Source organism: Pelophylax lessonae (assembly GCF_965119305.1).
Source record: "Pelophylax lessonae genome assembly, chromosome: 6".
NCBI classification, from domain to species: Eukaryota; Metazoa; Chordata; class Amphibia; order Anura; family Ranidae; genus Pelophylax; species Pelophylax lessonae.
This window is the reverse complement of record NC_138773.1, coordinates 36,421,871-36,447,705: the sequence shown is the minus strand read 5'-3', so window position 1 is coordinate 36,447,705 and position 25,835 is coordinate 36,421,871. Positions and strand designations below refer to the sequence as shown.

The window sequence follows — 25,835 nt, the reverse complement described above, 5'->3', positions numbered from 1 at the left end:
TGTGAAACAAAGGTTGCTCACCCCAGGGAGAATTTGGGCTTTTTCATACTGTTGACTAGGGGGGTGGTAAGAGCAGGTGGCTGAATTGCAGTTTTTACTGCCCCCTGGCTGCCAGTGGTGAAGCTAGACATTCTTTTCCCCAGGATAAAGACTCAGTTTAATTTTTTTTCTGTGTGTGTGTGTGTATGTGTATGTATATATATATATATATATATATATATATATATATTTTTTTTTTTTTTTTACAATATTATTTTATTGCATTAGCGTCCCCCTCCTCTTACATTGGTTTTCCCCCATTACTTTAGAATCCCCTCCCTATCATCCGAATCCCCTTTTACATCAGAGTCTGGCCTTCCATTACTGTCCTTCCTTACATCAGTACCCCATCTTGCATCATTGTCCCTCCTTACTTCAGAGCCCATTATTAAATCTGTTTACCCCTCACAATAGTGCCCTCCTTGCATCAGAGACCCTCTGTCCTTACCGTGCCCCCTCCCCCTTCAGAGCCCCTCCTTAAGTCTGTTTACCCCTCACAATAGTGCCTTCCTTCCATCAGAGACCCTCCTTACCGTTACCCCCCCCCCCTTCAGATTTATATCAGTTGCCTCCTTTTATATCAATTACCGCTCTTACATCAATTTCCACTTACATCAGTGTCCCCCTTTACAATAGTGCCTACCTTGCATCAGTCTTCCCTTACATCTGTGTCCCCCCCCCCCCCCACATTAATGCCCCCTTTTTACATCAGTTTGCCCCTTTATATCAATGTCCCCTCTTCCATAAATTTCCTTTAACAATAGCGCCTTCCTTGCATCAGTGTCCCCTCCGATATTAATTCCCCCATCTTACATCAGTATCCCTCCTTACATTAGTGCCCCCATTATTTAGTAATGCCTTCCTTGCATCAGAGGTGCCCCCTAACATTAGAGGAGTCACCGCTTAAATCAGTGTACCCCCAATCAGTGTGCCCCCTTATATCAGCATCCCTCCTTACTTCAGAGCCCCCTTTTATATTAATATCCTCTCTTACATGAATTCCCTTTTACACTAGTGCCTTCCTTGCATCAGTGTCCGCTCTGATATTCCCCCATCTTACATCAGTATCCATCCTTACATTAGTGCCCCCACTTTTTAGTAGTGCCTTCCTTGCATCAGAGCTTCCCCCTTACATCAGTGCCCCCTAACATTTCAGGAGCCCCCCCTTAAATCAATGTGCCCCCAAAAGGTGTGAGCCCCTTTACATCAATATACCCTACCTTACATCAGGTATACTCGACAAAGGGGGCAGGGCATCTGAAACACGTTGTATACGCCCCCTTACACCCCAGTGGCTTGCCACTCTGCCTGAAGGAGACACCGCTACCACCTCCCACTCCCTCGTGGCTTCGGCAATCCGTGGTCGACAGCTGGTACTACCAGCCAGACGGTCACCCTAGCCACAGAAGCTTTCACACCTGACACCATGCCACCTGCTTCCCTGGATGGAGGGGTTTTATTATTTTTAATAAATAAATTACTTATGCTTCCATTGATGGCTTTCCACATGTCCTGATGATCTTCCTTGGTCTGCCGAGCCCTGCTGCACCATGAATGGAACTTGAACCCATCCATCCCTGATCACATCCAGTGACCCATCCTGCCATTGTCTCACTACCAGGCTGCTGTGCTTTGCATCCCTTTTTGGTTTTGCTCGCCTGAATCCAGACCCTAAGCAGCACTGTGGGTAGATCTCTCCCTACAGACCCAAGTACTTTGTTTTTTTTTAATCTTCTCATAACCTTTCATGTGTATGAACAATTGAGCGCAGAGACCTGTTTTTTCATTTGGTTCATTACATCAGTGTGCCCCCACCCCCTTTACATCAATGTGTCCCCCTACCTTCACCAGCTTGGTTATAGCAGCACAGCCAGAGCTGGGGGGTGGACCAAATAAGCAATGCCATTGGTTGTTAGGATGCCAGTGGTCCTAGCAACCAATGACTGATGGTCCCCATGGACAAACCTTTGGCACTGCCTGCCAGCCTGCAGAGCCGACACAGGTGGGGTGACACGCATGTGTCCTACTGAGCACAGCATAGCCGGACACAGGCATCTGAGTTGCAGCTCTCTTCCAGATAGATTAATGGTGCTGTCATAGGTGTGCGCACAGGGTGTGCCAGGTGTGCCCAGGCACACCCTAATCACCCTGTGCAGCACAGATTCCCCCCTACTGCCCTTGCTCTCCTTACCCCCACAGTTCTTCAGGCTTCCCTCCTCTCCTCTCCAGTCGGCTGTTGCTCTGGGGATGTTTTAAGATGAGTGGGGAAAGGGGCCGGTATATATATAATTTGCTGGCCCCCTCCCTTTCTGAATGAACATCATGAGCGATCGGTAGTGTGTGTTTGAGCTTTTGTGTGCACACCCTAATGCTTTAGGCTGCGCACACCTATGGGTGCTGTGTACTGGAAGATAGAGGCAGGGGGGCGCGCATCCCCACTGCTGTCCTCCCTCAAGCCATGGGGATGTCCAAGGGTCAGCAGCACAGCAAAAAACAGGGGGGGGGGCATAATAAACAGCCAGGGAGAGAGAATACCTGTTCTTCAGTAAGATCGGTTCTGTGCAATCCAGGGCTCTGCTCTGACAGGAAGGGGGAGAGGGAACACAGCCCGCACCTTCTCCCAGCTCTCTCCTCCCGCTCCCACTGCTGGGCTGACAGCAGAAATTATGTTGCTCTCATTACTCCTGTCCTCATTGGTGGTGCAATGTACTGCTGTCCTCAATGTTGCACCTGGGGCTCATACTCCCTGCACCCTCCCCAGTTTCAGCCCTGCTGGAAGCCCACCAGAGTCCTCAGATTATTGCCTGAAGGAGCTGTACACCTGCTGTGGGGGGGACATTTTTGACAAGATGGGAACAGCTGTCAAACTCACTGATTGAGATCAATGGAGCTGTAGAGAAACCATGTGCAAAACACTTGGCTTGCAGGTACCCTACTGCATCAGTAGCACCTTCTGAACACTTGCAGATGCTGCTATATTCTCCACTTAAATTGATCCATCACACTTCACTTTTCAGATGTGAGGAAGCTTTACCGCTTGTCTAAAAGAGCCCTTATACCCACTACCAATCCCCAGCTCATGTCTTATCAGAACCACAAATAAATGCATGGTACAATATTTATCCTACAAATAATTCAAATTTTAAACATAAGACAAAGAGAAGTGGCCTTTCTTTGTAAATGTATTCTTTTTTTTTTTTTGGCGTTCTCCTTTTTAAAAGGCTGAGTAACAGACCATAAGTAAAAAAACATTTGCTTTGGGTCCATTTTGTCCTCTGTAGGGATTAACCACTTGCCGACCAGTCACGTTGACTGTACTGCGGCAAAGAGGTTCGTTATCGTCTGGCGACGTAGACTTACGTCACCAGACATTCCCCCTCCTCTCTCGGCGGCGCGTGCGCGCCGCCGGAGGCTCGCTCCCGCTGTATTCAGTTACAGTGGGAGTTGGGCCAGGGGAGGAGCGGCGGTGATCCCTGATCGAGTGTAAACAAAGCGGGAGGATCTCCTAAGTGACAGGCAGGGTCAGATTGCTGGGTTCAGCATAGCTGAACATGCGATCTGTCCCTGTGTCACTCAGTCACCTCCCCCACATATGTCAGTAAGCACCAGGCATACATTAACCCCTCCCTCTCCAATAAAATTAACCCCTTCCCTGCCAGTGTCATTTTTACAGTAGCACTGATTACTGTAGTAATGTCACTGGTACCCCCAAAAGTGTCAGTCAAGGGTCCGATCTGTCTGCTGCAATGTCGCAGTCCCACACAAAAAAAAACAATCGCAGATCGCCGCCATTACTCATTAAAGAAAAAAACACCAAAAATGACAGAAATCTTTCCCTTAGTTAGTAAACGCAATAACGTTTGCGCAAGCCAATCAAAATACGCGTATTGCGTTTTTTTTTTTTTTTTTACCAAAAATATGTAGCAGAAAAAAAATTGGCCAAAAATGATAAAAAAATTTAGATTTTTACTTTTTTTTTTTTGGGGGGGGGGGGGGGGGGATTTCATATAAAAAAAAAATGTGAAAAATATTGTTGTTTTTTCAAAATTTTCGCTCTTTTTTTTGTTTATAGCGCAAAAAATAAAAATTGCACAGGTGATCAAATACCACCAAAAGAAAGCTCTGTTTGTGGGGAAAAAAAGGACGTAAACTTTGTTTGGGTACGGCGTTGCATGACCGCGCAATTGTCCGTTAAAGTCACACAGTGCCGAATAGCAAAAAGTGGCCTGGACGTAAGACAGCAAAATCCTCCGGTGGTAAATTGTTAATATGTGAAGCATCCACTCTATGCACTATTTATGAAAACAGGTTTTTTAGTTTTGTTTTTGATTTTTTTTTTTTTTTTTTTTCAGAATGGCGTCTGCTGCTCTAGAAGATGGGCTGAGCTCCTCCATCTGCCTGAACCTTTATACAGAGTTGGAGCCACTGACATGCAGACACAACTTCTGCTGGGAATGTATTGTGACTGCTCTGGATACACAGGAGGGGTCCGGAGTTTATTCTTGTCCGGAGTGCAGAGAGAAGTATGAAGGGCGACCTACTTTGAAGAAGAAAAGGAAGCTGTGTAACATTGATGACAACTTCAGATCTACACAACAAAAGGAGAACGGTGAGATCTTCTGTGCATATTGTGTGGATTCTCTGGCAGAAGCTGTTAGGAGTTGTCTGCAGTGTGAGACTTCTATGTGTGATAAACACCTGACAGTCCATAACAAGACAGTGGGCCATGTGTTGGTGGAACCCACCTCGTCCTTTAATAAAAGACAATGCTTCATTCACAAAGAGCTTCTGAAGTATTACTGCTTCCAGGATGCCGTCTGTCTATGTGTGTCCTGCTGTCTGGTGGGGAACCATAAAGGACACAAAGTGCAATTTCTAGAAGAGGCTTGGAAGAAGAAGACCGAGAAACTGAGACGAGTTATAGAAAAGATGACTATGAAGAGAGAAGCAACTGGGAAGAAAATTGAAAATCTTCAGGACCAGAAGAGAAAAGCCAAAGAAAAAGCAGATGATGAGAAGAAAAGAGTCACTGCCCTGTTTGAGGATATCAGGAGACAGCTGGAGGTCCAGGAACAGAGAGTCCTGAGTGAGATCTCCAGGCAGGTAGAGGAGGTCTCATTGTCAGTCACTGATCTCATCAAACAGTTGGAGATACAGAAGGATGAGCTGTCCAGGAAAATTGGTCACATTGAGAAGTTGTGTAACATGACCGACCCAATAACTGTCCTACAAGATCAAGAATCCAACACCAGTGACCATAACTTGAAGGAATCTTCTGTTTGTGATCTGGATGATTTTATGATCTCTCTTGTGTTGCACAACTCTATAACTGATATTATCACTAATCTGCAATTAAAAACCATCTTCAGTGTACAGAATGCAACCAATCTGCTACTGGATGAAAAAACCGCCAGTAAGTTTGTGGCTTTATCCCATGACCTGAGAATAGCATCCCATTCTGAAATACATAAAATTAGACGACAATTTCCAGAGAGATTTACATTATACAATCAGGTGATGAGTATGGAGAGTTTTTCCCATGGGAGACATTACTGGGAAGTAGAGGTTGGTGACTGTGGGGATTGGGATGTGGCTGTTTGCTATCCCAGTATAAGGAGAGCTGGAGGTGTGTCCGGTATTGGGTGTAATAACAAGTCCTGGAGTTTTGGTATAACGAAGGAGAAATATTCATGTAAACATTACGCCAGAATGCAGAAGGTAAACCTGCAGTCTCCTGTGCAGAGATTGGGAATATATTTGGATTACGAAGGTGGCCGTCTGTCCTTCTACCAGCTGAGTGACTCCATCAGACATCTCCACACCTTCACCGCCACCTTCACCGAACCCCTCCATGCTGCTTTATATCTGAGTAAGGGAGCCTGGGTAAAGTTTGTATCTCCGGCGTTTTCTGTAAAACCATAATTTGAAACATCATTTTGTTTTCCTACAGTTGTGTCATCAATACAAAGTTTGAAATCATCTTTGGAAGCTGTAACCGTTGGGTCATTGAAAGGGAGAACTACATTTTAAAGTGGTTGTAAACCTCTGAAATGGAAAATAAACAGAGCACATCCCTCTATAGTGCATACTTGCCTCAATCCAAAGCACCCAGTGTGGTTTCTGTCTCTCTCCGTTAGTCACTGATGATAGGTTATCTTGGCACCACAGACTCTCACTGTAGATGGCCCACCCCAACTCCAGCACAGAGAAGGTAATTGACAGTCTCAGCTCTGCATGTTTCCTATGAGACTCTATGGTGGGTGTTTCCTTTCTCTCCACACAGGTCTCAGATTACACTCAGTCTATGTGCTGTGCAGTATGTGATGTCAGATCCCCGTCCCGTCTGTCTTAGCTGAGAAATGACCTTTGATCTGTGTGTTTCAGAACATTGCAGTGTGTCTATGGGAATATTTGACCATTCTTTCAGAAGCACATTTGTGAGGTCATTTGTTGGATAAGAAGGCCTGGCTCCCATTCTCCGCTCTAATTCATCCCAAAGGCGAACTATCAGGTTGTTTTTCAGGGGTTGGGCTTGGCCCCTTAGTTCCAGTGAAGGGAAATCTTAAGGTGTCATACCAAGACCTTTTGGAGAATTTCATGCTCCCAACATTGTGGGAACAGTTTGGGGGTGGCCCCCTTCCTTTTCCAACATGACTGTGCACAAAGCAGGGACCATAAAGACATGGATGAGCACGTTTGGGGTGGAGGAACTTGGCTGGCCCGACCTCAACCCAGTAGAACACCTTGGGATGAATTGGAGCAGAGACTGTGAGCCACGCCTTCTCATCCACATCAGTGCCTGACCTTACAATTGTGCTTCTGGAAGAATGGTCAAACACTCCCATAGACACAATCCTAAACCTTGTGGACAGTCTTCCCAGAAGAGTTGAAGCTGTTATAGCTGCAAAGGGTGAGCCAACTCAATATTGAACCCTATGGGCTAAGACTGGGATGCCATTAAAGTTCATGTGCGTGTAAACGCAGGTGTCCCAATACTTTGGTAATGGTGTGGGTGTATGTGTGTGTGTGTGTGTGTGTGTGTGTGTGTGTGTGTGTGTATATATATATATATATATATATATATATATATATATATATATATATATATATCACACACAGTATCATACAAAAGTGAGTACACCCCTCACATTTTTATAAATATTTTATTATATCTTTTCATGTGACAACACTGAAGAAATGACACTTTGCTACAATGTAAAGTAGTGAGTGTACAGCTTGTATAACAGTGTAAATTTACTGTCTCTCAAAATAACTCAACACGCATCCCTGGAAAGAGGAGAATCGGGGCTGCTCTGTGCAATACCAACTGAACAGAGCAGGTAAGTATAACATGTTTGGTATTCTTTAACAAACCAAAAAAAAAAAATATGAGACTTTAATATCACTTTAAGCCATTGTTTATTTGAGCTTAATATAGTTGGTTAATATACTGCCATCTTGTGGTTATTTTGGTTATTGCATCATTTTATTTATTTTTTTCTGTGTTCCCTCTCACTTGTGAAGTATTTCCTTTTCCTTCACACTGCCTTGTTGGGATAAAGATGGCCACCTGTTGGGATAAAGATGCCCCCCCCCCCCAATACTTACCTGAGGCCCTTCTCAATCTAGCGATGTTGCATGAGAGACTCAGCTCATCGGCTGTATCCCTACTGATCGGCTGAGACACAGCAGCCTGCGCCATTGGCTACTGCTGCTGTCAATTAAAGTCAGTGAGCTAATGAGGAGAGAGAGAGAGAGAGGAGGTGGGGCTGAACCACGGCTCTGTGTCTCGGGTGCCCCCATAGCTTGCTGTGGGGGCACTCGACAGGAGGGAGGGGCCAGGAGCGCCAAAGAGAGACCCGGAAAGAGGAGGATCGGGGCTGCTCTGTGCAATACCAACTGAACAGAGCAGGTAAGTATAACATGTTTGGTATTTTTAAACAAACAAAAAAAATACTTTAATATCACTTTAATACATTGTTAATTTGACCTCAGTATAGTTGGTTCATATACTGCCATCTTGTGGTTGTTTTGGTTATTGCATCATCTTTTTCTGTCTTCTTTTCTGTGTTCCCTCTCACTTGCGATGTATTTCCTTTTCCTTTACACTGTCTTGTTGCGATAAAGATGGCCACCTGGCTCTAGGCCTCGTGTAATCTGCTCACGTTCAGGAACACATTACCATGTTTTGACCTGCAAATACCATCTTTTCAATCATCTGCCACATCTTGTTGTCTGCTGTACTTTCTGCATTCAATAAAAATCTTTGTGGATAAGAAAATGTATTTGGGGAGTTCAGCTATCTGATAGACTGTCTGCGGTGATTGTATATGCTTATCCAGGCCAGACATAGAGTTCTCAGCAAGGGATAAGTCACTATTACAACTGTTGGATTCAGAGTAGGTACAGGTAATTGATGGAGGCCCAGGGTTTGGGAATATATCTCCAAAGGTTAGGAGAAGCATAAGGGTGAGGGGGGGGGGCAATATGTGGAGCCAGGCCTGGATAACTTTGCCTGTGTCATTGTGGGACATTCTGTAACATCAGCTGCAGTGGGCCTGTTTTCCTCTAGTGCTCAGCCTGGACACTGTCATAATTTCCTGAATGCAGAACAAGCAAAGACCACAGCTGAGAGCAGAGGATTGTGGAATATGTGGTCCGAGGAGCCAGGATTTGCATTGGAGCCAGGCTGCTGCAGTTTACAAGTTCCAGTTGGTTGGAGAGGATAATGCTGGGTGGGCACATAAATAGCCTGGGCCGGGGAGGAGTCTTTCTCCTGGGACCACGGCCTTCAGCTGAGAGCAGGGACCTGGCCATTCTGAGGAATGTGAGCAGGCGTGGTGGCCTAGGCGGTGGGGAGAGCCTCTGGCGAGTGAGCAAGCAAATCCACAAGCTCCCTGACGGCCGAGTAACTATCGGAGGTACAGTTATAGCAGAATCCCAGCATCGCTAGGTGCATGGCCAGACATCCTTCACTGGTTGAAGATTCTTCAAGAGCCTGTTCTGGGACATCTTATTCCCTTGAGCCTTGGTATTATCACGATTGGTGAGAGGGCAGAAGCCCACCCTGTGTACTCCCTACAGACACTACATGCAGACACCTTTATCCCATCTCTTTACATTAAAGCATGGGTGTCCAACCTTTTGGCTTCTCTGGGCCACATTGAGTGTAGAGAAATTTTCTTGGGCCGCATATAAAATATATACTATTAGTTAAGGTATATAAGTAATAAAACACCGCCGCGCAATTCCTGTGCTGCCGCTCCCCCAGCACTAATTTAACACAACTAGTGGATGATCCCCTCCGAGGCTGCCTCTTTGGCCGTGCCCCCGACTTGACTTCCTTCCTCCCCAGCAAAAAAAAATAAAAAATTGGCAGGGGCAGTGGGCCGCATTGTCTTAGGTTCCGGGCCGCAGGTTGGACATGCCTGCATTAAAGCCTTAAAAAGGAAACACTTTGCACATGCTATTTTCTGTTGCTGGTCTCCATTGCACAGCAATCCTTCTTGGCCCTTATTGAGCTAGCTGAAGACACTGAACATCTACGCCACAAGGACTCCTCCACTCTCCTTTCTTCCCCCCTACTTAAAAAGACTCTGTGCAAATTATCTGCACACATTAAGGGGAACTCTACTCAGAGATTAATTATTGCATTTCTTGTAGCTTGTTGTTATTCTGCTGTCATAGCTATTTGGAATGTGTGTACTCTACAAACGTAGGTGTGAATAGGTGCCTAAAATAAACCTTGCAATAAAAAGTAAGGTCTGCTGAATAAAAAGGTGAGCTTTGCATTAATCTCTGCATTTAGATCCACATGCGCAGCACGTTAGTTAAGTTGTTAGCACTTCTGCCCTGCATCACTAGGGTTGTCAGTTTGAATCCTAACTACTGCACTACCCCCCTGGAGTTTGCATGTTCTCCCTGTGTGGGTTTCTTCCTACCCTCCAAACACATGCTGGCATTGGCCCTAGTATGTGTGAATGTGAGGTAGGGACAGGGCCGTTGCTTCCACTAGGCAAACTAGGCAGCCACCTAGGGCGCATTGCCACCTAGGGGCACAGCCAGGAGTCGGCAATCTCTCTCCATCATGAATGATTATTGTGAGCTGAGGGGAGAGGTGGCGGTAGGGGAGGAAGAAGGGACAGAGAAAGATGCCAGGTGTCTTGGGCAGTGGTGGAACTATCAGGCCCTGGCTTTCTACTACTGTTGGAGGGGCCCCAAGAGGCAGGAATGGAGCCCACCAGAGTGCTGCCTGCATGATGATCCTCTTCAGCTGGAGCTGACGGCCTTAACCCCAGGCAGGAAGTGACTCTCTGCACTGAGCTGGTCCCTGGGTGTTACATGGAGCATCCCTGGTATGAAAGGGAATCGGGGTCACCAGGTGTGCCATGGGGAATCAGAGTCACCAGGTGTGACATGGAGGATAGGGGTCACCGGGTGTGCCATGAGGAATTGGGGTCCCTGGGTGTGCAATGGGGGATTGGGGTCCCCAAGTGTGACATGGAGGAACCTTGGGGTCCCCAGGTGTGACATGGAGGAACATCAGGGTCCCCAACTGTGACATGGAAAAACATCAGGTTTTGACATAGAGGAACATTGGGGTCACTGAGTATGACAGCATGACATGGAGGAACACGGGGGTCCCTGGGTGTGACATGGAGGAACATCAGGGTCAGTGGGTATAACAGCATGACATGGAGGAATATTGGAGTCCAAGGGTGTGACATGGAAAAACATCAAAGTCCCTGGGTGTGACACGGAGGGACATTAGGGTCCCCGGGTGTGACATGGAGGAACATGGGGGGTCACTGGGTATGAAAGCATAACATGGAGGAACCATCAGATCAGGGTCACTGGGTATGACATAGAGGAGTATTTAACCCCTTCCCTTTTTTGGGGGGGGGAAGGGGGGGCGCAAGTAGCTGGTCTTGCCTAGGGTGTAAAATAGTCTAGCACCGGCCCTGGGTAGGGACCTTAAATTGTAAGCTCATTGAGGGTAGGGACTGATGTGGAAGTATAATATATATGTAAATTGGTGGAACTGTATAAGTACCTAAATGAAATAAACATATATTTGCACACAGATCGTTTTACACCTGAGGACAGCACAAAGTCCATCTGGAAGCTGATTTCCATCAGATCCTGAAAACAGCGCAAAGTCCATCTGGAAGCTGACTTCCATCAGATCCTGAGGACAGCCCAAAATCCATCTGGAAGCTGACTTCCATCAGATCCTGAGGACAGCCCAAAATCCATCTGGAAGCTGACTTCCATCAGATCCTGAGGACAGCACAAAGTCCATCTGGAAGCTGACTTCCATCAGATCCTGAGGACAGCGCAAAGTCCATCTGGAAGCTGACTTCCATCAGATCCTGAGGACAGCACAAAGTCCATCTGGAAGCTGACTTCCATCAGATCCTGAGGACAGCACAAAGTCCATCTGGAAGCTGACTTCCATCAGATCCTGAGGACAGCACAAAATCCATCTGGAAGCTGACTTCCATCAGATCCTGAGGACAGCACAAAGTCCATCTGGAAGCTGACTTCCATCAGATCCTGAGGACAGCACAAAATCCATCTGGAAGCTGACTTCCATCAGATCCTGAGGACAGCGCAAAGTCCATCTGGAAGCTGACTTCCATCAGATCATTCAAAATTTATTTTGTCCACTTGGTTGTCCTCAGGAAATAAGTACTCCCAGAAAATCCAGTGTTGTCTGTTGTAACCTGCTGCTGCACCTCTGGGTCCACCATCTTCCTTTGTTACATCATCAGGAGCCGGTGGTCTCTTCTGCCCCCCCCCCCCCCCCCCAGCAGCCTCTAATACTTTTGCTCCATCTCTATGCAGTGATGTCCACGAGTCCCTCTCCCTCCTCATTGGCTGAGACACAGCAGTGGTGCCATTGGCTCCCTCTGCTGTCAATCAAAGTCAGTTAGCCAATCAGGAGAGAGAGGGGGCGGGGCTGAATTGCAGTTTCATGTCTGGATGGACACATGGAGCTGTGACTCTGCTCAGGTGCCCCTATAATCACAACTGGGTTTTATATTTTTTGCTAAACAAACGAAAAAAAAACACATTTTGAAAAAAAAAAAAAAGTTTTTCTTAGTTTCTGTTAAAAATGTTTCTAAATAAGTAATTTTTCTCCTTCACTGATGTGCACTCATGAGACTGCACTAATAGGCTCTAATAGGCTGCACTGATGGGCACTAATAGACTGCACTGATGGGCACTAATGAGGAGGCACTGATGAGACTGCACGGATGGGCATTGATGAGGAGGCACTGATGAGGCTGCACTGATGGGCAATGATGAGGCTACACTGATATGCACTAATAGACTGCTCTGATGGGCACTAATAAGGAGGCATTGATGAGGCTGCACTGATAGGCACTGATGTCTGCACTGATGGGCACTAATGAGGAGGCACTGATGAGGCTGCACTGATATGTGGCACTAATAGGCAGCAATGATGGGCACTGATGGGCAACAATGATGGGCACAGATTGGCAGCACTTATGGGCACTGTTGGGGCTGCACTGATCTTTAGGACACTGATGATCAGTGCCCTGTGTGACGGTGGCGGGTATCAGATCCCTGCCCTTCTCACTAACTCGTGACCAAGAACCAGCCAATCTCACACCCTGCTGTCACTTGTGTAACAATGCCACTCTCAGCTGCACCCGGCACAAAGATTTTCCAGCTTACGGGACCACAATCTAGATGCCAGCAGGCTGAGAGCGATTGTCACCGGGTTAATTAAGCAATTAACCCTTTCACTGCCACCGCCGCTACGTTATGATGAGCCCAGCTGACGCTCGTAATTTTAGAAATACCAATTATGATTTTAGAATAATCGTCTGTAACACGCGCTATCACCACAGACAGGAATGTTCAGAGGATTTATTCTATACAGTAGCACTCTTCAAGAGACAGGTTCGTTGTTAGTTTGCATTAAGAGCTTAGGGACAAGATTAACACTTTTTAAAATAAAGTTTAATAATAAAAAGGTTAAAATTGGTGCAAATAAAATATTTACAGAAAAAAGTGTTTAAAAGAAATAGCGACGTAATTCAGCAATTTAGAAAAATAAGATATAGGATTGAGAAGTAAGAATACTTGCATTCAATGTCCTTGCTGTTACCAGAGTTCCGAAGCTGAGCCAGTGTGATCGGTTCTCAAACTTGATAGATGTTACTTCTTGATGTTACCATGAGAACTCTCTAACCCCATCTGCCTCTCTCCTTTTCTCTGAGACCGCAGGGGGTGTTACTAGAGGTCCCTGACCAATAAACACAGTGGCCATGGGCGGCCCTAAGGTTTACGACAATACCAAGGAACCTCCCGTATAGACAGACTTATAACATAATTCCTATCTTCCAGTATCTACCAGTTGCTTTCTTGAAACTGAGATTATGGTGCAGCATTGAATTCTGCATCCATAGACACCAAACACAGGTTATCTCATAGTAACCTCTGACCCATAAGGCATCTGACAGCTAGCTTCTATTCTATATGTGATAGGGTGGTCATGCCTGGTCTTTATTCAATCAGTATGACATTCCTCATCCAAATATATAATTTTTGTTAATGTGTCATGTTCCTGTCTGCATTTATGAATTGGGTATGGATTGTTAGATGTTCTAATGAACAGCTTGGCTGTTGTGGCATTTACGACACAGCCTGGTCAGCCTTAATGGATTTGCTCAGATTTATGACCGGCCTGTTACAACATCTGCTAGGATTTCTGTCTGTGCTTAGATAAGGTTTCTTTGAAGGGCCGTTTCTTTGAATTTGAAGCTCTCTGCATTCCAGGAATTAATTGAGGTAGGGGAGGGGGGCTGTGTGAGTGAGGATCTTTGTAAACTGTCATGGCAGAGCTCTGGACAAAATGGTTGCCGTGACAAAATGGTTGCTTGGGACAGCTTTTAGGATATCCAGTGCAGGATATCATTACACCTCCCCCCTTAGGCGGTTGCATAAGAGGAAACTGCAATTTCCCTCCTGACGCAACCAACTGTTGCAGGCTCAATTCGTCACCCCACAGGTCCACCTCACTAAGGCGTTCACCTGTGTGCGGTCTGGTCCAATAGTATTGCTGGAGAACCAGGTTCCCTCTGAGTAGTGGGTTGTTGTTCCTGGCAATACCGTTGGGCAGAAAACATGGTTTGTGATGGGCGACCTTCCGTGGTGCCCACACGATCACAAGACACCTCTGCTTAAGGAAGGCATATGCTAACTTCCTAAAAGGTGCCTTCCTGCATAGGTAGAGGATGAGATTTTCCTCTCCTTTCGCATCCCTCTGGCCAAGGGCTGCATCTGGCCCAAAGGTAGTGGCATAGGGGTGTGCCGGGACTGGGCAGTTAACTTCTGGGGCCCATGTCCCAGGTACACTGGCCAGTACCTCCGTCAGGGCAGAATGGTCCTTCTGACCCACGGATGCCATTTTAGTGAGGGTACCATTGTATTGGTCAGTCACAGGTTCAGCTGAGCCACTACAGTCGCACCCCAACATCCGCTTGTGGCCAGCTGTACCCAGGAATGACGTAACTAAAGTTTTAGTTTGAGGGGTAAGCCAGGTCCTGGTAGCCTCAGTTCCAGATCTCTGGGTACCTACTCCTCCCTGCTGTTCCCAGTACCAAACCGCTGACATGTCCATCTGACAGTAAGGCTGGCCATACATGTTCAACTTTTGTTGTACAATTTTCTGTTAGATCTACCACAAACCACATAATGTGAGGTCAAAGCTAAACAACACATTCACTTGTATGTAATTAGGCAGGCCTTCGTACTACATACTTGAAGGTAAATTTCAAGAAAATTGTAAGAAAATTGTATCATGTATGGCCAGCCTTACTGTGCAGAACTGTCAAACTAGGGCGTGTCAGGTTGTTTGGGACTGCTGACAGGAGCTCTGGGTGTTCCACCCAGCCTGGGCCAAACACTACCAGGCCCCTAAAGCAGGCCACTGCACAAGGTTCAACCCCTCCCCGTAGATCACACATGACCCTTAGGGAGGTGTCTGATGCGTTCTCAACCCCATCTAGCATTGTCGTAGATGCAGTCAAGCCACATGGGGTGGGGAAGGCTGGCTTGTCCTGAGCCTTCCAGGTTAGAGGGATTGGTCCACGCCCCCTGCTCAGGTTCAGGATGGTTAGACAGCAGGCACCAGCCAGCTGCTTGGACACCTCATGGTTCCTGGGCACGGGGTAGGCCACAATCGCAGGGCTGACGTTCAGCCTGTTAAAGGCTCCACAAAGCCTTCTCTCTGTCTCTTTTCCCCATCGGCCTGCGCCTCCTGTGAGACAGGGGAGGTCGCAGGTATGGGGGGAGCAGACACCTGGGCGCCCACCTCGTGGACGTCATGGTGTGCCCTCCCAGGGTCTCCAATATCTCTGACGTGGCATGCTGTAAGCACTGCCAGTAGCATAGATACCTGAAGGGAGAAGGGTGGTTTCAGCTGAAGGCCCAAGCCCACTCCCTGAGTGTCAGCTACCGCTAACAGGAAACATGTCTGTCCTAGTTCAGGTGCACTACTTCTGCCCATGGCATGTGCTGTGCTAGGATGCTGTGTAAGAATCAGGTTAGGCCACAGACCATTGTGTGTTACTCCAGGCCTGGTCTTCCTGATCTCACAGGGACCCTTACAGACCAGATTAGGTGACACCTTCAATACATGCCTTTGAGGTTGACTGGACACAATGAGCAGCTGTTTAACCCCTTCAGTCTCCAGGCCTCCTGCCTGTTGGCCTGTCATACCTATCTGCTCACTGTCCCATTCAAACTGTTGCTTACTCTCCTCAGCAGGGGGGCGATCAGCTCCACTCCTGAGTTGCTTGAGAGCTGGGTCTATCTGCAGTGCTGGCTTAAAGGCAGAATAACAAGTCCCAGCCAGCCGTCCTGTGGCAAACAAAGACAGCTGCTGAGGCTTAACAGAGGTGGAATCCACTTGGTCAGAACAAGGAGAGGGCACAGAGACCTCCTCCTGCTGTTTGCAGCACTGCGAAGGACCACCAATATTGGCAAAACATCATTATCATCAGCACCATTATCATCATCATTACCATCATCATCATTATTATCATCATCCTCATTAGCATCATCATTAGCATCATCATCATCATTAGCATCATCATTTTTACTCATTGTAGCATTATTAAAGCATATCAGTAATAAAAACCACTTGTACCTATTACCAATAATTTTTGTAATATTATTTTTAATAGCCTTTGTATAGGGCTGTGGCAGGAGGGTGTAGCGCACCCCACGTAAGAGCCGCAAGTGAAAAGTGGTCCCCCCACCTTGCACAGCCAGGCACACTGAATCTTCACAGCACACTTCACGCAGTGAACAGTCCAGAGCAGCTTAGTTTTTATGTTTTATTTAGGGGTTAATACATTTGGATGGGGATGGGAGATTATGGGATGCACATTCAACTTCAGCAACAAATCCTTTTGGGACAACTTTCCTATGTACAGCTATATACACTCCTCTTCTGCCTCCTGCGCAGATTGCTTGCAGATCCTCGGTGTTGTCACCCTTTGGAAAGTCAATAGCAAAGGCCCATTATAGGCAGGGACAGCGGGTGACGCGACTAGCACAATTCTCAAACATCCTCCCTTGGTCACTGGTCCCAGCACCCCCTCCTCAGGCTCTGCCAGCCCGTCTGGCTGAAGAAGGCCCTTCCACTGGCCCTCCTTCCACTGGCCCTCCTGGCAACTTCCCAAAGTCCTGCCAGACTGTCCACTCACCAGCCCACTCTCATTAGGGGATCTCCTGGACGTGCTCGCTGTCCTCAGTGTTGCTCCCATGCCTCTGAACAGGACTCCTCCATGTGTTGTAAGAGGATCCCTCCTGCACTGGAGCCCCAGGCCTGAGGTCAACCCCCCCCCCCCCACAAACTAGGGGGCTAGCCTTTAAGGGCCACCGATAGTCAGGGCTGGCCACCTAGGGCGCAGCCACGGCCCATGAGAGGGGGTAGGTGGGGAAGCATCCAGCGAAAGTGACCAGCTGGCTGGAGAAGAAAGTGAGGGGTGCAGAAATTAGTTCCCATCCCCTGGAAAATCTATCCACCTACTCCTCTCCTCCCCCTCCCTCCTCCGATGGCCGCTCCGTCCTCTGCTCTCTGTGTCTGTGTGTACAGTGCAGGTGACGCTTCGGGAAGTGTAGCTGTGTCCTAGGTCGCGATGAAGAGGATCCATTCTCCACACTGTTCCATCTACTCCACCTCAAGCATGTCTCCCCTGAGCTTCACTCACATCCCCCCCAGTGTATTCTGTCTGTGAAAGGTGGGCCAAGTGAGTGAGTGAGCACTTTCAGTGACCAGACCCTCCTCCGCCCTCTCTCTCTCCCTGACCCGCCCTCTCTCTCCCTCCCTGCCCCCTCTCTCTGCCTGATCCCCCCCTCTCTCTCTCTGCCTGATCCCCCCCTCTCTCTCTCTCTCTGCCTGACCCCCCCCTCTCTCTGCCTGACCCCCCTCTCTCTGCCTGATCCCCCCTCTCTCTGTCTCTCTCCCTGACCCCCCCTCTCTCTCTGCCTGATCCCCCCTCTCTCTCCCTGACCCCCCTTTCTCTCCCTGACCCCCTCTCTCTCTCTCTCTGACCCCCCTCTCTCTCCCTGACCCCCCTCTTTCTCTCTGCCTGATCCCCCTCTCTCCCTGCCCCCCCTCTCTCTGCCTGACCCTCCTCTTTCTCTCTGCCGGACCCCACCCCCCTCTCTCTCGCTCCTTGAGCCCCCCTCTCTGACTTTCTCTCTCCCTGGCCCCCCTCTCTCTCTTTCTCTCACTCCCCCTGACCCCCCTCTTTCCCTGACTTCCCCTCTCTCTTTCTCTGCCTAATCCCCCTCTTACTCCCTGACCCCCCCTCTCTCCCTGACCCCCCTCTTTCTCTCTGTCGGACCCCCCCTCTCTCTCTCTCTCTGCCTGATCCCCCTCTCTCTCTGATCTCTCCTCTCTCTCTCTGCCTGATCTCCCCTCTCTCTCTCTCTCTGCCTGATCTCCCCTCTCTCTCTGCCTGATCCCCCCTCCTCTCTCTCTGCCTAATCCCCCCTCTCTCCCTGATCCTTCCTCTCTCTCTCTCTGCCTGATCCCCCCTCTCTCCCTGATCCTCCCCCCTCTCTCTTTCTTTCACTCTCTCCCCTAACCCCCCTCTTTCCCTGACTCCCCCCCCCCTCTTTCTCTGCCTGATTCCCCCCTCTTTCTCCCTGAACCCCTCTCTCTTTCTCTGCCTGATTCCCCCCTCTTTCTCCCTGAACCCCCTCTCTCCCGGCCCCCCTCTTCCTCACTGCCCAGACCCCCCTCTTTCTCTCTGCTGGACCCCCCTCTCTTCCTGACCCCCCCCCTCTCTCTCTGCCTTACCCCTCTCTCTCTCACTCTCAGCCTGACTCTCCCTCTCTCTCCCTGACCTCCCCTCTCTCTTGCTCTCTCTCCCTGACCCTCCCTCTCTCTCCCCCTGACTCCCCTCTTTCCCTGACTCCCCTTCTCTGTTTCTCTGCCTGACCCACCTCTCTCTGCCTGATCCCCCTCTCTCCCTGACCCCCCCTCTCTTTTTCTCTCTCTCTCTCTGACTTCTCTTTTCCTCTCTGCCTGACTCCCCCGCTCCTCCCTGACTCTCCCCTCCCCCTCTCTCTCTCTCCCTGAAAGCATATACTACCAGAGCCTGTTTGACTCAGTGAGTCATTTACTGTTGGTGAGTAGGGGAACATAGGAGGGGTACAGCAAAGTCTGTAGCACACATCTAGCAGGGTTAGGACAGTCTTTGACATAAGCCATGGTACGCCCTCCTGCAGACACCCTCCTGCAGGCTTACCCTGATCACCATGGGCAACAGCAGACATTCTGTTGCACATTTTACTGTTCTCAGCAGGACATGGCAGCATACAGTCACTTTTTCAAGCTTAAAGCAGACCACTGGACATTTTGTAATACATGGGCATGATCGCCTGCCGTGGTTGCCATGGTGAGAGCACATATCGCACACTTTGTAATCCAAGAACGCAATAGCCCACTGTGGTTGCCGCAGGTGACAGTACATAACAGTTCTTTACTGAAACAGCAGGTTTAAACATATTGTGACCACTTCAGCCAGGGTTGGGGCAACTGGCTATGCAGGCAGCAACAGTTTCAACAGCAGCTCCTGCTGGTTACTATGGCTACACAGCATACAGTCACAAATAGGTAAAGCACATAAGTCAGTTTCCCTGTTTTTAACCTCCGCAGTGGTCCTGGAACAAAGTGCAGTTTTCTGCCTCGATGAATCTTCGGTTGCTAGGTGTAACAGCTGTGCAGGTTACCGTGGCCTATATCGCAGATTGGGCCCCCAAATGTAGCGCACCCCGCATAGGAGCCGCAAGTGAAAAGGGATCCCCTACCCTGCACAGCCGAACACATAAATCTTCACAGGCACACTTGAGACAGTGAACAGTCCAGATCAGCTTTGTTTTTAGGTTTTATTTAGAAGTTAATTGGATTGGAAATTATGGGATGCCCATTAGAATTCAGCAACAAATTCTTCAGGAACAGCTATGTACAGCTATATACACTCCTCTTCTGCCTCATGCACAAACTTGCAAGCATATCCTCAGTGATGTCACCCTTTGGAAAGTCAATAGCAAAGGCCCATTACAGGCAGGGACTGCGGGCCCCTAAAGTTGTAAAAGGTTGGGGTGACGCCACTAGCAAGATTCTCAATGTTCCCCCCATGGTCACTGGTCCCAGCACTGCCTCTTCGGGCTCTGCCAGCCAGCCTGGCTGCAGCAGCCCCTTCCACTAGCCCTCCTGGCTACATCCCACAGTCCTGCCAGGCTGCTCACTCACCAGGTCACCTGCTGACTTCTCCCGGAGATCTCCTGGACGTGCTCACTGGCTCCTGCTGTCCTCAATCTTGCTGCCTCTGGACAGGACTCCTCCCTGTGTTGTAAGAGAATCCCTCCTGCACCCAAGCCCCAGGCCCGAGGTCACCCCGCACAGACTAGGGGGCTCAAGGGTCACCGACAGCCTCCTCAACACTCTGTCTGCAGCTTCCACCCGACTCTCCTGCCCCTGCTGGCCTGAGTATATCAGAGTGGCCTACCCCCTGCCAGCCCATTTTATGGGGGGTGCCTGGGGCCCTCCTCAATACTCCAAGGTTCCAGCGAGTAGGAGGAGGCACCAGAGGTGCTGCATGATGAGTCATCCAGCTTAGCTGAGTCACTCACCCTGACCCAGATTCAACCCAGTCTGGCTACCAGCCAGGCCAAATTTACCTATTCTAACTAGCACAATAGCTAGAGGATGCTACAAGGAGATGTGAATACATATTGTTTTAAATGTCAGAATCTCTTTTGGATGATACTGGTTTAAGATCTTAGCTTAGTGCTCCTTTTATTTGTCACAGCTAACACTATTTCCAAGATTATTTCAACCTCTTTTTTTAATGAAATAAAGAAAAAGGAAAAGAAAAAGGAAATAATATGTTGTAAATTATGGCTTTATAGAAAACACCGGAGAAGCAAGCTTTACCCAGGCTTCCTTATCCAGATAGAAGACAGCATGGAGGGGTTCTGTGAAGGTGGTTATGAAGGTGTCGAGGTGTCTTATGGGGTCTTTCAGCTGGTAGAAAGACAGACGGCCACCTTCATAATCCAGATATATTCCCAATCTCTGCACAAGAGATTCCGGATATAACAGCCGTCTTTGAGATTCATGGAGAGATGCATATTCACCTTCAATTTTGCAGAAACTCCAGGAGTTGTTATTATACCCAATACCAGACTCCTCTCCATCTCTCTTTATACTGGGATAGCAAACACCCACATCCCAATCCCCACAGTCACCAATCTCGACTTCCCAGTAATGTCTCCCATGGGAAAAACTCTCCCTACTCATCAGCTGACTGTATGATGTAAATCTCTGTGGTAATTTTCGTCTAATCCTTCGTGTTTCAGAGTGGGATGCTGTTCTCATGTCATCGGATAAAGCCATACAGTTATGTGCAGTTTTTTCATCCAGTAGCAGATATTTTGCATTCTGTGTACTGAAGTTGTTTTTTAATTGTATATTAGTGATAAGATCAGTTATAGATCTGTGCAACACAAGAGAGATCATAAAATCATCCAGATCAGGAACAGAAGATTCCTCCACATTCTGGTCACCTGAGTCTGATTCATCATCCTGAAGGACTTTGTCAGTATCTGATTTATAATCTTGAAGGGCAGTTATTGGGTCGGTCATGTTACAGAACTTCTCAATGTGATCAGTTTTTTGGGGTAGCTCATCCTTCTGTATCTCCAACTGTTTGATGAAATCAGTGACTGACTGTAAGACCTCCTCTACTTGCCTGGAGATCTCACTCAGGACTCTCTGTTCCTGGACCTCCATCTGTCTCCTGATATCCTCAAACAGGGCAGTGACTTTCTTCTTCTCATCGTCTGCTTTTTCTTGCGCTTTTCTCTTCTGGTCTTGGAAATTTTGTATTTCCTGCTCAATTGTTTCTCTCTTCGTTGTCAGTTTTTCTAGAACATTTTTTAGTTTCTCCTTCTTCTTCTCTAAAGCCTCTTCTAGAAGCTCCACTTCGTGTCCTTTATGTTTCCCCACCAGACAGCAGGACACACATAGACAGACGGCATCCTCAGAGCAGTAATACTCCAGAAGCTTCTTGTGGATGGAGCATTTTTTACTACAGAAGGATGAGGTGGGTTCCACCAACACATGGTCCACTGTCCTGTTGTGGGCTGTCAGATGTTTATCACACATAGAAGTCTCACAATGCAGACAAGTCTTAATAGCTGCTGCCGGAGAATCCACACAATATGTACAGAGGATCTCACCGGCCTCCTCCTTTTGTTGTGTAGATCTGACGTTGTCCGCATCGTTACACAGCTTCCCATTCATCTCCAGATTGGGGCGTTCTACATACTCCTCTCTGCACTCCGGACAGGAATAAACTCCAGACCCCTCCTGTGTATCCAGAACAGTCACAATACAATCCCGGCAGAAGTTGTGTCCACATCTCAGTGACACCGGCTCCGTATAAAGGTTCAGGCAGATGGAGCAGCTCAGCTCATCAACTAGAGCAGCAGACGCCATTTTGGGAGCAAGGAGGAAGAAACGAAACTAAAAATCTGCGTAATGAGGGTGGAGGCTTCACACATTAACCCTGCAGAGGACAGAGAACACAAAGCAATTGATTTTTATTTATTGACTGTTACAGAAATAATGTGCAAAGATAATCTACTTGTCACTATGTGATTCATTCTTAGTTTTCAGCTGGAAGAAAAATAATATTCTATAATTTTTTTGTGATAGGAAACAGAGCATGTAAACGAGATCCATTCTGGATAGAATATGATTCTTTGCAACAGTACATCCCTTCCCATCCGAGGCATTGGACTCAAATTACAAACCTTTAAAAAAGAATAAGGATTTTTTTTTATCCATGTAATTGTATTTTTTTTTTTTAAATCTCATTGGACTCCAATAGCGGTCACCTTTTTGAAAATAAGGATCCCCATCTTGATGTGTCAGCCCAAATACTGATTGCACCATGGATACATCCAGTCTTAGGGCTCTTTCAGACCGAAGACAAGGGGGTGAACAATACAGCCAGACCAGACTGTAACCATGCCACGGTTGCAACACTTTGCTTACTGGCCGCTAGTTTTTTAACTTTGGGTGCAGAGTTTGACACGCAGCACCATCTATCAAACATACCCATTGAACTCAGTTGGGCGCACTGCAATCATCAGCTGACATCTCACAGCTGCGGGGCAGTCCCACAAAGTGAAAATACCAAACAGGCGGTGACTCCTTAATTCCTATCAGCTGCTGCCCTACCACCCTCTAAAAAGTGATCCACCAAGTATTGCTTTTCAGAGGGTAGTAAGCAGCACTGTTTCTTTGGAAGAAGCCTTATGCAGGTGCAATAGCTATTTGGAATGTGCGTATGCTATAAATGTAGATGTGAATGGGTCATTAAAGTTAACCATGCAGTAAAAACAAATATTCACCTCATATATCCCCCTCCCCAATGATAAAAGCAGCATAAAAGTAAAAAAACAAAAAACAAATCCTGTATGAAAAAACAGTTACCGTATTTAAGTGTAATTAAAAAAAAATAAAAAATCTTTAAGATTAGGATGGAATGCTGAGGGTACAGAATCCTTCTTGGCTTTTTATTGCTGTCTGTGTTCATGTTAGGGAGTAGGGATGGGCTGAACGACCTCTGTTCGGTTCACGACAGAACTTTCGAACATCACAAAAATTTGGAACCGAATAATGCACCCCATTAATGTCTATAGGACCCGACCAGGAAAAATCTAAAGTGCCCATTTTTAAGGCTTATGTGCAGGTAATTGGGCATAGAATGGTTATGGGGCATTGGGTACTGCCCTCGGGAACACGTTTCAGTAAAAACAAGTTTGTAAAAAACATCATTTTTAAATGAGCAGTAAATGATAATAAATAAATATTAAAGATAAAAATGAAAAATGTATTTCAATATAGTGCCTGGGGGGTTCCCTTAGTCTGCCTGTAAAGTGGCACATCTGTAATGTGTATAGAAGCTGCTGAAGCAATAATAACATTTATAAAGCCAGAAAAATGACATTTTCCCTGCAAGCTTTCTGGATATACTCTGGTGTCTTTTTCACAGACTTTGGATAGAAGTACCAGGTGTGGAAAAATTGGGCTTTGAGTGTTGGTGGTGCCTTCACACTGTATGTAACCCTATATTTTAGCAAGAATTGGCCTTGCAGGCCAAAAAATTGAGATTATATGCACCTGTCAAACAGGTGTGGAAAAATTGGTCTTTGGATTTCCGTGGTGCCTTCACACTGTAACCCTATAGAGGTATTCTTAATGAAAGCAAGAATTGGCCTTGCTGTCAAAAATTGAAATGATATGCACCTGTCAAACAAGTGCGTAAAAATTGGTCTTTGGGTGTTAATTGTGCTCATGAAACCTACGCCTAAAAATTTCTTCAAGATGAAATCAACACCCACAAACCTAGGCAGCCTAGAAGTCATGCAAAGATTCCACATCCAAAAACACTTATTCAGTGACATCTGCATCAGTGACTTCATAGCTGCTGCTAATCCAGGAAGGATTCATTTTGATAAATGTCAGCCGTTCTACGGAGTCTGTGGACAGACGCGTTCTATTATCAGTAATGCCCCGTACACACGTGCAGATTATCTGAAGACTTTTGTCTGCAGACTTACCAAAACCATATAATATGAGGTCAAACCTAAACACTTTCAATTTGTATGCAATCCGGGAGGCCCTTGCACTACATAGAAAAGGTAAATCTGAAGACAAAAGTCTTCAGATAATCTGCACGTGTGTACGGGGCATTACAAAACCTCCAGCAGCACTAAATGCCCATTCAGAAAGCACGCTGGAGGCAGGACAGCCCAGCAGCTTAATTGCTTACTGGGCAAGTTCTGGCCAGTGGTCTATTCTCATGAGCCAGTAACCCAGTGGGTAGTCAACTGGAAAGCTCTCCATCTCTGTTTTCGCCCCTAGATTATCATCAACCAAATGATGTAGACGCTGTCCATGGGATGTTGAAGCTGACAGCTCTGGGCGCTGAGGACTAAGAAAATTGTGAAATGCATCACTTAGGCGGCTCCCTTCTCCACGGCTCCTCTCTTGACCAACAGAAGCCTCAAAACTATGTTTTCCATGAGACTGTAACCTACCAGAGTCAGGAAAGGCAATACATAATTCCTCTTTAAGATGTCCTCAAGAGATTTCCTCTTCTGCTCCCTCTGTGGGGACGGGATGAGATCTGAGATTTTCCCCTTGCAGGGTGGCCAAGGAAGGTTGCCAACTAATAGTGATCCTTCTTCTTGATGCCACGCATCCTTTATTAGCAGCCATTGGCATGGGGAAAAAAAGTTGAGCCGGCCTGAGGGTGTTGTTGTGCCATACTTACACAGCAACTTGCTGATGGACCTTTGCTGCATGTGCAGCTGCTGCAGCATTGCCAAAGTCGAGTTCCACCTGGTGGGCATGTCACAAATCAGGCAATTTACGAGCAGGTGAAATTCCCACTGAATTTCAGCTAACCGAGCACTGGCTATGTACGACTGCCAGAAATGGCTACAGACTCTTGTAGCCTGCTTTAACAGATCTTCCAACCCCGGGTATCTATTTAAGAAATGCTGTACCACCAAATTGAGGACATGTGTCCAGCATGGCACATGTGTCAACTTTCCCTGTCTAAGGGTAAACAGAAGGTTTGTGCCATTATCGCACACCACCATTCCTGGCTCCAGCTGGCGTGGCGTGAACCCCTTCTGGGCCTGCCCCAGCAGAACTGCAAGAATCTCTGTTCCGGTGTAGTTCCTGTCCCCTAGACACACCAGCTGAAGCATTGCATGGCACTTTTTAGCCTGACTCATTGGATTCATAGGACATTTCAGCAGGAGAGGCCATGGAGAAGGAGCAGAAGGAGGGGTTGGAGCTTACAAATCTCTCATCATCCCCACTAGCTGTATGGAGATGTGGCGGCACAACAAGCTGCAGCACTGAGCCCTGTTCTGCATCCTTCTGTGTTGCAAGCAGAGTTACCCAGTGTGCTATGAGCTAAAAATATCATCCCTGACCATGCTTGCTGGACCACGTGTCGGCAGTAACGTGGAACGTGCGGCTGACTGCCTTGCCCAACAATGCCACAACATTGCCTTCCACGTGATGGTACAGAGCTGAAATGGCCCTACGTGAAAAGAAATAGTGACTGGGAACCTGACATTGTGGTACAGCACATTCTGCAAATTCCTGAAATGGGGCAGAATCCACCAGACGAAAAGTCAGGAGTTGT

The 25,835-nt window shown here is 47.4% G+C and overlaps 2 protein-coding genes across 2 annotated transcripts in view; one reads left to right on the top strand and one right to left on the bottom strand.

The window, feature by feature from the left end:
* Positions 1-25,835, top strand: part of LOC309558138 (uncharacterized protein) — a gene marked incomplete at its 3' end in the record, with an annotated part of 65,525 nt that overhangs the window by 16,275 nt on the left and 23,415 nt on the right. Inside the window, exon 2 of the mRNA XM_082261138.1 lies at positions 5,554-5,908. Coding sequence (XP_082117264.1) covers positions 5,554-5,908 — 355 coding nt within the window. The remainder of the gene's footprint in view (positions 1-5,553; positions 5,909-25,835) is intronic.
* Positions 20,486-22,121, bottom strand: LOC309558143 (E3 ubiquitin-protein ligase TRIM39-like). Its single transcript, XM_082261145.1, has one exon. The coding sequence runs from the start codon at positions 22,097-22,099 to the stop codon at positions 20,495-20,497; it is 1,605 nt and encodes a 534-aa protein (XP_082117271.1). The 5' UTR covers positions 22,100-22,121; the 3' UTR covers positions 20,486-20,494.